Here is a 14,265-nt window from a genome sequence, read left to right as displayed (position 1 = left end):
CAGCAAAACTTTACGTCGGTTCTATAAACTAACTTCTCAGCGATTAGATACTTCAGTGTTATATATATATATATATATATATATATATATATATATATATATATATATATATATATATATATATATATATATATATATATATATATATATATATATTACGACCACACCTATAAAAACAGATCAAGGTGCAGTTAAAAAACTGAATTATCAGTACAATACTTAGAAAACTACACATTATTCATTCATATTTATCGTCTCATGAGTACTAAAATAAAAATCTTCTTTCAGCCTTAAATAAGTTAATGAAAGCCTGTCTCAGGAAGTCTAAATTCGCTTATTCAAAGTAAAATATAAAATCATTCAGCAAAATTTGATGTCGGTTCTATAAACTAACTTCTCAGCGATTAGATACTTCAATGTTATAAAAGCCCAATCAAATTAAATTCCAGGTCATTGGTGGAATTAATTCAAATCATGCCATTCGAGGCATAATTAGATTGAAGTGGGGATGTCAACAAACGGGATGGATGCATCGTACACAACACTTTTCAAAGGGCAGAATCTATGTACGTTTTCAGAATTTATAACTTATTTCATATGTTAATAAAGTGCTTTAATGATGCACTCGCTTCATTAATATTCTGTTTTCGAAAACATTCAGTTAATTTGGAAAACGTTCTGTACAACACACTTTCAACAGAGTGTATTATGGCTTTAAAGTGTGAAGTCAGCACAGTTCCATATGTTGTAGTATGATGATGTTGATGATGATGATGACTATTATTATTATTATTATTATTATTAGCTACGCAATAACCCTAGTTGGAAAAGCTGGGCTCCAGCGGGAAAAAATAGCCAAGTGAGGAAAGGAAATAAGTGAATGAATAAACTAAAGGGGAAGTAACGTGCAATTAAAATGAAATATTTTAAGAACATTAACATTAATATAAATCTTTCATATATAAACTATAAAAACTTGGAAAAAATGATCAAAATCCCTATGCAATCTCACAATTTATTACTTTTTATAGACCACATTTAAAATAAGCAAATCTTCTAATGCTTCACGTGACGTAATTTTGCGGAACAGACGAAGAATAATACGTATTGGAACAATGGAAGCAAGAAAACACGTGGGCAATAAAGAAGACAGAAGAGAAGATGGATGTGGCAGAGATGAGAATGTTGAGATGGATGTGTGGGGTGACAAGAAGAGATAAGATACGGAATGAGGTAATTAGGGGTACCACAGGCGTTAAAAAACTATCAGATAAGATCCAAGAAAGTAGACTGAGGTGGTATGGTCATGACATGAGCAGAGATGAACAGTATATTGGGAGGAGAGTGATGGAAATGGAGGTACAGGGAGCGAGAAGGAGAGGGAGACCAAAGCAAAGGTGGGTGGACTGTATCAAGGATGACCTTCGATCTAAGGGATTAACCGGTGGTGAAGTGTGGGACAGAGGTAGATGGAGAACGCTGGACAGAAACATCGACCCCACATAAAAGTGGGAAAAGATGCAGACAAAAAAGAAGAAGATAAGGCATCAAGAAAATACATTTATAGCAGAACGTGCACACATAGGATCAGGGGATATCTATGACTAAGCATTTTCACAGAACGTCTAAAGGTTTAGAGGCCGCTCATGAATGGCAAGGGGAAAGGGAATGTGACATTGCCCTATCGATCAGGACAATGCCCTAGAGACTGACCATATATACATATGATCAGCGCCCAAGCCCCCTCTCCACCCAAGCTAAGACCAAGGAGGGCCGGGAAATGGCTGCGGATGACTCAGCAGATTGACCTATAGGGTCCCCAAAAACCACCATCCTTGGCTCACAAGGATGGTAAGGTTGCAGCGACAGAAGCAAGTAACGAGTTTGAGCGGGACTAGGACCCCAGTCTGGCGTTCACCAGTCAGGGACGTTACCACATCGGCCTCCACAAGCTTTTCATGATAACTTCCACTTGGCAATTTTTTAAGGTTCAAAGTTATACTGCAATGGATGGCCATAGAAAAAGAGATACCTATGAAGAACGTTATCGTTGGCTACATGTAGTTATAAAAAACGTATTTACAAAGACATCTATTGTCTTAAAACTTATGAATGATTTTTTTTTGTATTGTGCAGAGAATTCTTGAAAATAAATAAAAGGTAAAAAAAAAAAAAAAAAAACAGAAATAATGGTGTGGATTTTCGATTGGTGTGAAAACCCCGTCAATGCTACGATAGTTTGAGAGAGAGAGAGAGAGAGAGAGAGAGAGAGAGAGAGAGAGAGAGAGAGAGAGAGAGAGAGAGAGAGAGAGAGAGAGAGTTTTCTAGCATCCTGAGAGAGAGAGAGAGAGAGAGAGAGAGAGAGGAGAGAGAGAGAGAGAGAGAGAGAGAGAGAGAGAGACTTATGGAATGGGAACGCAGATACTGACGGATTAAGAGATAAGGGAAATAGATTTTACCATATTTTTTTGCTGTAACACAAAAATTTGTTTTTGCTATAAAATCAAACAATTGTTTTTGCTATAAAAATGTGTTTGTTGTAAAACAAACCGTTGCATTTAATTCCAAAAATATAAAAGACTCTTGATAAAAATCTTTTATAGCGCCATTTGATATAACTTTCTAAATACCAAAATCCTGTGGGATTTCAAATGCCGCACTTTTTCTGAGGTATAGCGAGTATATCTTATTTTATGGAATACGGGAAACTGTGTTTGTATTTCTGGAACAAGTTTCCGTAGATGTAGATGCAAAGGATATATATATATATATATATATATATATATATATATATATATATATATATATATATATATAAATATATATATATATATATATATATATATATATGTATATATATATATATGTATATATATATGTATATATATATATATATATATTTATATATATATTTATATAATTCCTTTGCGTCAATAGGTGATTGGTGGTATAGCAGAAGAATAAAAAGTGGGTGCAGCTTGTGTCCGAAAGGACGTTGCAGATCCTTAAGTGATGACAACGCACGGACTGAGGTGCTCTAACTGAACTAAACTCCTATGGAGTAAATTCCACACACACACACACACACACACACACACACACATATATATATATATATATATATATATATATATATATATATATATATATATATCTATATATATAAATATATATATGTATATATATATATATATATATATATATATATATATATATATATATATACGTACATATATATATATATATATATACGTACATATATATATATATATATATATATATATATATATATATACATATATATATATGTATGCATATATATATATATATATATATATATATATATATATATATATATATATATATATATATATATATACATATATATGTATATACATATATATATGTGTGTGTGTGTATGTATATATACAATTTACTCCAAAGCCCCTTCCGTTCATTCTATCTAACTTCAATCAATGCTGGTACAAAGGAAGATCATCATGTTATAAGAGCGTGAAGGAGGGCTGCCCTTTGTCTGTCTCCCTGTTTCTGTACATTTTCAAACCTTAGCCTTGGTATTTGAACTGAAGGAACAGTGACGTTTATATGGCTTCGTGCTTCAAACTTACAATATTTTGACATTCAATCCTATTGATTTTGTGACTTTGATCATGACCTTCCAATTAAAACTAGCGGCCGTCTAGTTCATTCATGTTTCATAAACGCATTTCCAGGGAAGATAGGATTTGTCTTTGTTAACAAGGGCCATAAAATTGTGTTATATTTCATCGATTGGGCTTCGATAGAGAAGTTGGCTGGGTGTCAGTAAATCTGAATTGCTTAGTAATACTCTCAGAAGCTATTTTATATGAGATTTTCAGGGCTTATGTATAATAAAATTGATAAAACTCTACGGATACTATGCGCCCACTTTTACCTGAGGGATGGTAAAACTTCCATTGTTATTTGTCGGAGGTGGATCTAAAATGTGGGCGAATCAAATTTAAAATTAAGATTTTGTGAAATTTGGAACTAACAAAAATAATTTGGATGACTTGGTGAAAACTAATTAATCTTTTTCCATAATCACGGAAAGATAATCATCTACTAAGTTGATCAAAATACGCTTATTTACATCTCAAAATATTCTGACTCAACACACGGATGAATAAGCAACTTTCTCTGAAGACGTAGTATTAAATTAAAAGAAGCGAATAACAATTAATAATCATAGCCCTCTCCTCCTACGCTTATTAATGCCAGGGGACTCGATTAGATTTCGCCATTCAGCTCTGTCTTGAGCTTTTACATCAATACTTCTCCATTCACCATCTCCTACTTCACGGGTCATAGTCCTCAGCCATGTAGGCTTGTGACCTCCAACTCTCATAGTGCCTTGTGGAGTCTAGTTGAAAGTTTGTTCAACTAATCTCTCGTGGGGAGTGCGAAGAGCATGCCCAAACCATCTCCATCTACCCCTCACCAAGATCTCATCCACATATGGCACTCGGATAATCTCTCTTAGTTTCATTTCTAATCCTGTCCTGTCTTTTAATTCCCAATATTCTTCTGAGGGTTTTGTTTTCTAATAATAATAGTACCTAAAATGTATTGCATATTACTTCTGTTGCAAGAATGGATTTAAAGATGACACATAGTTAGTGACTTTACCTTTACCTGAGTTCGTGAGGTAGAAGAAGATATGGAGGCGCTGTTCATTCGGCGTATCTCGTTGCAACTTGCCTTTACCTGAAATAAGAAAGAAAGTAAATTAAAAACAGTTTAATTAAATAGTGTCTTTATTGCATTATAAAGATTAAAAATCTTGATACTACTACTACTACTACTACTACTACTACTACTGCTGCTGCTGCTACTACTACTACTACTACTACTACAATTATTACTGGTTCCTAGTTCCAGTTAGGAACCGACGAGATACTACCAAACGAAAATAGTTACAGATGTTTTCAAATTATTGCAGCCAAACAGAGGAACACGACTGATAAAAGGTGTCTCATCCCGATAAAGGATTACGCCTATAATAAGTTAATTACACTGGCTGCCCATAAAAGCAAGAATTAAGATAAAAAATATATCCAGTCAAGTTATCAGAACCGGAAGTCCAAAATATCTAATTGCTACCTATCGTGCAGCCAACAAATCCTATTGACACGAGAATAGTTACAGATATTTTAAAATTATTGGAGCCAAGATGTATGTCTACTGTAAGTTCTAGGGCTTTCAAATATGCGTCCCCAACACTATGCAAAAAGTTCCTACTAGACATCTGAAAGACTAAAGATTTTAATGCTTTCAAGAAGAAACTGAAGACTTTCTTATTTTCTAAGTGGTTTGATAATGTGGTTTTGGCAATTAACATGGAATGCGCTGTGTGATACTTTAAATACCCAAAAATATATACAACAAAGATATTTTAGGTCCGGTAGGGGTCAGGGTTCCTCTGTGTTAAAGGACCAGGAAAACAGCTCTCAATAAGTAAAATAAGTAAGGGTTGTAGTTAGAACTTGAAATTTTCTCAAGATAAAGCTTTCTTCTTTTGCCTACACATAGACCAATCAGTGAGGCATATTCCACAAGAATTCTCTCATTTTCTCCATCTAACAATGCCAACATACCTCATCCTGTATTCTTATTTAAGTGGGGAGCTATTCCATCTCTCCAGTGGGTACCATCTCACATGGTAACTATAGAAGAGAGGCTATCTATCTATCCAGGTGCCATGTCTTCGACGTGAGCTGTCAATTGCCTCCGCCTGGTACTGTCTCTAGCTCTTTGTATAAACTGTCAAACCGTTACATTCTTCTTTACATCCTCCAGTAAGCTGTTCAGAAACTTTTTCCTTTGCCGGCCTCGAGCTCTTCTCCCCTCCCCTCTATTTTTCCCATAAGGCGCAAAAGTTAAATATTTTTTTTTTTTTATTAAATGTCACAGAAATTCCACCTGGCTCCTCCATATCACTTTTAGAAGTGATCTCTCTTGATTCACTCTCCTCAATATCTCATCATTTGTTACTGTCTTCTAACATCCACCTGTAAAACCATAAGTCTTCTGTGTTCATTTTATTTTGCGAATTCTTGTTTAATGATCACGTCTCTGAGATGCTGAGAGATGGTAAAAAGCTCTTCTAAAGCAGTACACTAATACTTGTGCGTTTAGTCTTAATTTCTCAGTCTCTTCTTCCGTGCTGAAGGTGCTGTCTTCATTGCGACCATATAGCTTGTATTATTCTTCTCCAACTAAGGTTGAAACTTTGACTGTTGTTATGATGCTCCTATTGATTCTGAGAAAGAATGCTTATGTCAAGAACATCTTTCAGAAGAAGTTTTGGGTTTGTTCACGATTTTTTTTCCGAGTGATTGAGGCAACCGGTTTTCGATTGATTTTATTGAATTTGTTTATAATTTCTTTTAATAATAATAATAATAATAATAATAATTATTATTATTATTATTATTATTATTATTATTACTTGCTAAGTTATAACCCTAGTTGGAAAAGCAGAATGCTATAAGCTCAGGGGCTCCATCAGGGAAAATAGCCCGGTGAGAAAAGGAAAAATAAATTTTAAGAACAGCAACAACATTGAAATAAATATTTCATATATAAACTATAAAAACTTTAACAAAACAAGAGGAAGAGAAATTAGATATAATAGTGTGCCCGAGTGTACTCTCAAGCAAGAGAACTCTAACCCAAGAGAGTGGAAGACCATGGTACAGAGGCTATGGCACTACCCAAGACTAGAGAACAATGGTTTGATTTTGGAGTGTCCTTCCCCTAGAAGATCTGCTTACCATAGCTAAAGAGTCTCTTCTACCCTTACCATGAGGAAAGTGGCCACTGAACAATTACATTGCAGTAGTTAACCCATTGGGTGAAGAAGAAGTTTTTGGTAATCTGAGTGTTGTCAGGTGTGAGAGGACAGAAGAGAATCTGTAAAGAACAGGCCAGACTATTCGGTGTGTATGGGCAAAGGGAAAATGAACCGTAACCAGAGAGAAGGATCCAATGTAGTACTGTCTGGCCAGACAAAGGACCCCATAACTCTCTAGCGATAGTATCTCAACGGGTGGCTGGTGCCCTAGTCAACCTACTAATGGAGTTATTTAACAAAAAATACGCAATTAGAGAGAGAGAGAGAGAGAGAGAGAGAGAGAGAGAGAGAGAGAGAGAGAGAGAGAGAGAGAGAGAGAGAGAGAGAGAGAGCTAGGAGCCTTCTAATAGTTTTTTTCTGAAACGATTTCAGCTTTGCCAGCAGCAATGTAAAAACTTTCCTAGATACACTATGTTTTATATCCTTTCAAAAAAAAATAAAACGATCAGGAACCTCACTGAACCGAAGAAAATAAAGAAGCTAATGTCGTTAAGAGGATAGATCACTATTTGTTTATTTCATTTCTAAATCTTCTTTCCCACCGATATCCCTACATTAAGGGGTCGGTTGCCTGATGTACCATCTCAAATCCCTTCTATCAAAGGCATCCTCTTCCACCAAACCTCTTCTCTCCATATCATCCTCTTGATCTTATACCCTATGTACCAACCGTGTGTCACACAATTGTACATAATTCCTTTTGCATATATTATGCTTGTATCTTCGCTCTTCCCTCGCACTAAACGAACATGAAAATTCATGTCTGCTGTTTCCTCTGTAACATTGTCTGTCTTGTTAACTTGTTATGTCCTGTTGCCTTGAGGTTTTGTATATAAAGGAGAGTGTTCTATAACAATATAACTCAGTTGATTGCATCCTGCCTTTGAGTTCACGACCCTCTCTCGGCCCGTCACACCTAAAAGGTTCCCCCTAAGCCTTCCATCCTCAACGGGCCCACATCATCTCAGTCGTGATGCTCTTATCACCTCTGCAATCTTTACTTCACCTGCCATTCTTCTTATTTCATCATTTTCCAATCTTTCAAACAGTGATATTCCCATACTCCACCTCAGCATTCTCATCTCTGTTCTCTCAACCTTTGCTTCCTCTTTTCATCTTAGAACCCACGTTTCCGATCTACACATTAACGCTGGTCTTATTAAAGGTTAAAGGTGACTGGTTTCAGTTCCGGTTCCATCAGAAGATATGATCACCAGAACGTCAGCCGGGCAAGCCCAACCCCCCACTGTGGTGCCCTACCACAGCAGTAGCCTCCCCAGTAAACAGCTTAAACTCACGGTCCTGGGCAGGGATCGATCTCTTGCCATGCGAAATGCTAGGCAAACACGTTACCACTGTACTAGCCAGGATATAGATCGACTTTTAGCTTGATTGGCATTTTCTTATAACATACTACTCTAGCTACCTCCTTCCACTTCCCCATGGTGATTTTATACTGTACTCAATTTCAGGCTCACATTCTCCCACCTGCCTTAGAGTAGATCCCGAGTATCTAAATTTGTTTTACCGGTTTTACATCTGAGGCTCTACTTTATGTATGGCTGTTTTATTCCAGCTGTGACCAAGTTGTGGAATGATTTTCCTAATCGGGTAGTTGAATCAGTAGAACTTCAAAAGTTCAAACTTGCGACAAATATTTTTATGTAGAACAGGCTGACATAACTCTTTTTATAGTTTACATATGAAATATATGTTTTAATGTTGTTATTATTGTTTAAAATATTTTATTTTAATTGTTCTTCACTTCTTATACCGTTAATTTATTTCCTTATTTCCTTGCCTCACTGGGCATTTTTTTCCTTGTTGGAGCCCTTGGGCTTATAGCATCTTGATTTTCCAACTAGGGTTGTAACTTAGCTAATAATAATAATAATAATAATAATAATAATGAGGATATCCCTACCTTCTTTACCACTCACCATAACTTCCGTCTTATCCACATTTAATCCACCCCTCTCCAAAGTCTCTTGCCACTCTACAACCCTTCTCTGTTAGTCCCCCTCATTTTCAGCGGCAGTCTTACATTTAAATTTAAACTAAGGTACGGATAAGCCATTGATACCGGTTCATATAACTGATTTTTTTGTTGTGAGTACAAAATATACTATTAGTTATCAAAGAAGACATAAGCTGCATTCAATATCAGTAGGAAACCTCAACTCCCTAGGAATATGCACCACTGACTAGAGCCATTCTCATTAAATGCCGTAATCCAAGGATGATGACAATGTCACTTATGGAACAGGTTCGAATCATGGAACAGACAGATTCACTTGTTACATTTTTGTTCATATTTATATATCAAGGTCATACAGCCTGGCACTTGGGCAGGGAGGTTATCAAGCGCTGACTTGCTGTTACACTATTACATAAAAGTTTAGTTAAACGAGGTTGGGGAAAAAAAACGGAAGAATGGAAATTAAATTGAATACCACAGATGGGTAGAGAGTTGGTAAGTAGGTGCAGCTAAGAACAGAAAAGACGCTGCAAAGACTCAGCAATGCCTACAGTGCACCTCACTATGTGCAAAAGCGGCACTACATCCTTGCGGAACCGTTATGAACAACTATAGTCAATTCTTATTAGTGAGGCAGATTTACACCGACTCGCTGGAGTGCCCTTTTAGCTCAGAAAAGTTTCCTGATCGCTGAGTGGTTGGACAAGCTAATTCTAACCAATAAGAAAGCAGGAAACTTTTCCGAGCTAAAAGGGCACCGCTGCGAGTCAGTGCAAATGCGCCTCATTAAAAAAAATGAGTATAGTGTACACGACCCATCAAGAATGACAGTTAAACATTTAGATAGATATGCACACTCGCACACAGATTCAACCCTTCCCACCCCAACTCCCTCCTAACTACAACACAGCAGTTGTGGTTTTCAACTGTATCACTCGGAATAGCCTCTCTCAATAGGGTACGACTACTTCCTCTCCCCACTTATCCATAGGACACGGATAGACAGAGTAGTTATACACCTGGCAATGCCGCTCACATTGGCCAGAAATATATATATATATATATATATATATATATATATATATATATATATATATATATATATATATATATATGTATGTATATATATACATTATATATATATATATACTGTATAAATATATATATATATATATATATATATATATATATATATATATATATATACTGTATACACACACACATATATATATATATATATATATATATATATATATATATATATATATAGATTTAGGAAAGTTTAATAATGTCACGCAATATTTATTTTGTCATTTTTTATAGTTCCCCCTTATATACTTTCGCATCATTTGCTATGTAATCGTTGTTTGAACTGTTATTTTGTTTGTATTTAATTATCTTTGTTGGAGTGAAGTTTAGTCTTCTTTGAAAGCTAGAATTTGTTTTAAGATTACATTCACTGTCTCTGTGTAACTGTAAATAATTACTCTTTAAGTATCTCCAGTATTTCGTAAGTTGTCCCAGCAAGAATTATTTATTATATGTCTTCATTTTAGTTCTATTAGTTGAGTTATGTTTTGTTTCGTTTTTAGTGTTCGTTTTATGTATATGTATTTACAAGGTAAATTTATTTATATATATTTCGTTAAAATAAGTGGGTTTTCCTATAGTTTTTATCACCTTTATTATATATTAAATTTTATTAACGGACAGAGTTCCTTTAGACAGATTCAGCATTGTTACCAGTAGCGTAACAATATATATATATATATATATATATATATATATATATATAAATAGATAGATATATATAGATATATATGCTAGTGTACGCAACCCATCAAAAAGGAAGCTAAATATTCAAATATGCACACACACACCCTTTCAATAGTGTATGACTACTTCCTCTCCCCCTAATCCCAGTGAGCTGGGCGTGATCGATATATATATATATATATATATATATATATATATATAAATATATATATATACATATATTTATATATTATATGTATATACACAGGTGTGAGTGTCAAATTTATATATATATATATATATATATATATATATATATATATATATATATATATATATATATATATAATATATAGCGCAATACCCATAGGCTATATACTGTATATATACACACACAATATATATATATATATATATATACATATATATATATATATAGATAGATAGATAGATAGATATATACATACATATATATAAAAATATACATTTATATATATACATATGCATAGATATATACAGTATATATATACATATATATACATATATATATATATATATATATATATATATATATATATATATATATATATATATATATATATGTATATACATATATACTGTATATCGATATAATTTTATATAGTTATACAGATAGATAGATAGATGGATAGATAAACACAGATATAAATATAGGTATATAGATATACATATACATATATATGCATCTATATGTATATATGTATATATATATGTATATATATATACATATATACATATATAGATGAATATTATATATATATATATATATATATATATATATATATATATATATAGATTTATTGATAAATAAATAAATAAATAAATATACAGTATACATATATATATACACATATATAAATATAGGTAGATATATATAGATTCATATATCTATCAATCTATATATATATATATATATATATATATATATATATATATATATATATATATATATATATATATCACCTGAAATTACATATAAAAATCAGACTATATATAGCAGTTTAGTGAGATCGGTAGAGTCTATGGACATGAGTCCTGGTATGGCAATGAAACAATCTCCAATAGATTTAGTAGATTTGAGATCACAGCCCTCAGAAGGATAGGAGCTAAATGGCAGGACATGATTAGAAATGAAACTCTAAGAGAGATTACTCGAGTGCCATATGCGGATGAGATCATGATAAGGGGTAGATGGAGATGGTTTGGGCATGCTCTTCGCACTCCCCAAGAGAGATCAGTTCACCAAACGTTCAGCTGGACTTCACAAGGCACTAAAAGAGTTGGAAGACCCAGGCCTACATGGCTGAGGACTATGAAGCGCGAAGTAGGAGATGATGAACGTAGAAGAGTAGAATTAAAAGCTCAAGATAGAGACGACTGGCAAGTACTAACCGAGGCTCTTTGCGTCAATAGACGTAAGAGGAGATGATGAAGATGATATTATTATTATTATTATTATTATTATTATTATTTGCTGAGCTACAGCCCCAGCTGGAAAAGCAGCATGCTATAAGCCCAGGGGCTCCAATACGGAAAATAGCCCAGTGAGGAAAGGAAACAAGGAAAAATAAAATATTCTAAGAACAGTAACAACATTAGAATAAATATTTCCAAAAAAAAAACTATATAAAATTTAACAAAACAAGAGGAAGGGAAATAAGATAAAATAACGTGCCCAAATGTACCCTCAAGCAAGAGAACTCTACCTCACGACAGTGGAAGACCATAGTACAGAGGCTATGGCACTACCCATGAATAGATAACAATGGTTTGATTTTGGAGTGTCCTTCTCTTAGAAGAGCCGCCTACCATAGCTAAAGAGTCTCTTCTACCCTTACTAAGAGGAAAGAAGCCACAGTGCAGTAGTTAACCCCTTGGGTGAAGAAGAATTGCTTGGTAATCTCAGTGCTGTCAGGTGTATGAAGACGAGGGAAGTATGAAAAAAATAGACCAGACTATTCGGTATATGTGTAGGCAAAGGGAAAATGTACCGTACCCAAAGAGAAGGATCCAATGTAGTACTGTCTGGCCAGTCAAACGACCCCATATCTCTAGCGGTAGTGTCTCAACAGGTGGCTGGTGCCCTGACTAACATGCTACCTATATACATACGAGAGAATTTACTAAATTATATATAAATATAATATACCAATTTCGAATTACACCTTTATCAAATCACTAATCAGGTTTAATTCTTTACAGAGAGAGAGAGAGAGAGAGAGAGAGAGAGAGAGAGAGAGAGAGAGAGAGAGAGAGCAGAGAACGTGTCTTGTTTATATGACCTTCAAACTTCCGATATATTTACCCTAACTTCTGTCGGCCGTGAAGCAAACCAAAAGAGTGATGAATGAATCAGATAAACAGTATATTCTTTCAGCAAATATTTGGAAAAATAAATAACAGGTTTATCAGTTTCAAGTACGAATTCAGAAAAGGCTCATGCCCTCAAATTATGTTCGCTGCATTCTCCAGCTTAAAATTACGAATTTAATCTATTACTGCGCCTGAGTCTAATGATATATTCAATGTATTAGTATTAGTGTATATTTTTCCCTGTTGAAGCCCCTGGGTTTATAGCATCTTGTTTTTCCACCTAAGGTTTGTAGCCTAGATAATAATAATAATAATGATAATAATAATAATAATAATAATAATAATAATAATAATAATAATAATAATAATAATAATACTAAGAAGAAGAAAGAAGAAGAAGAAGAAGAAGAAGAAGAAGAAGAAGAAGAAAAAGTTGCACCAGGTGCGATGGTATCATATGGCCACTGAAAATGCAAGAAAAGCTGACGAATTGGGTGTTTACTTTGAACATTTTTGGAGAAGAGGGGCGAAGGGAGTCTTTAAATGTCCATGACTAACCAAATAAAGTCTTGTGTTGATCAAAACTGCGGATACACTGGAGACGCGCAGGGTGCAATATGTTCTAGAATATTTAACATGATGCTCAATTAAGTTTATGGAATTTGAGCTATATTCCCAGTCGCTAGGACCTGTTAGGCAATTCAGCGTTCAAATGCAATTCCATTAAGCGTTCAAATGCAATTCAATTCAGCCTTCGAGTGCAATTAAATTCAGCGTTCAAGTGCAATTCAACTCAGCGTTCAAGTGCATTTCAATTCAGCTTTCAAGTGCAATTCCATTAAGCGTTCAAGTGCAATTCAATTCAGCTTTCAAGTGCAATTCAATTCAACGTTCAAGTGTAATTCAATTCAGCTTTCAAGTGCAATTCCATTAAGCGCTCACATACAATTCTATTCGGCTTTCAAGTGGAGTTCCATTAAGCGTTCAAGTGCAATTCAATTCGGCATTTAAGTGCAATTCCATTAAGCGTTCAAGTTCAATTCAATTCAGCATTCAAGTGCAATTCAATTCAGCTTTCAAGTGCAATTCCATTTAGCTTTTAAATGCAATTCCATTAAGCGTTCCAGTGCAATTCAATTTGGCTTTCAGGTGCAGTTCCATTAAGCGTTCAAGTGCAATTCTATTCAGCATTCAAGTGCAATTCAATTTAGCTTTCAAGTGCAATTCAATTTAGCGTTCAAGAGCAATTCAATACAGCTTTCAAGTGCAATTCCATTATGCG

The 14,265-nt window shown here is 34.2% G+C and overlaps 1 protein-coding gene across 2 annotated transcripts in view; it reads right to left on the bottom strand.

The window, feature by feature from the left end:
* LOC137638592 (melanopsin-A-like) overlaps positions 1-14,265 on the bottom strand; it is a 96,411-nt gene that overhangs the window by 71,143 nt on the left and 11,003 nt on the right. Inside the window, exon 2 of one of the 2 annotated variants that reach the window (XM_068370796.1) lies at positions 4,672-4,749. In XM_068370796.1, the coding sequence (XP_068226897.1) occupies positions 4,672-4,749 (78 nt within the window). The remainder of the gene's footprint in view (positions 1-4,671; positions 4,750-14,265) is intronic. The other variant, XM_068370797.1, reaches the window with a different exon arrangement.

Source organism: Palaemon carinicauda, chromosome 3 (genome assembly GCF_036898095.1).
Source record: "Palaemon carinicauda isolate YSFRI2023 chromosome 3, ASM3689809v2, whole genome shotgun sequence".
Lineage (NCBI taxonomy): Eukaryota > Metazoa > Arthropoda > Malacostraca > Decapoda > Palaemonidae > Palaemon > Palaemon carinicauda.
Note: the sequence above shows the minus strand (reverse complement) of the source record. Positions and strands in the feature narration are given on the sequence as shown.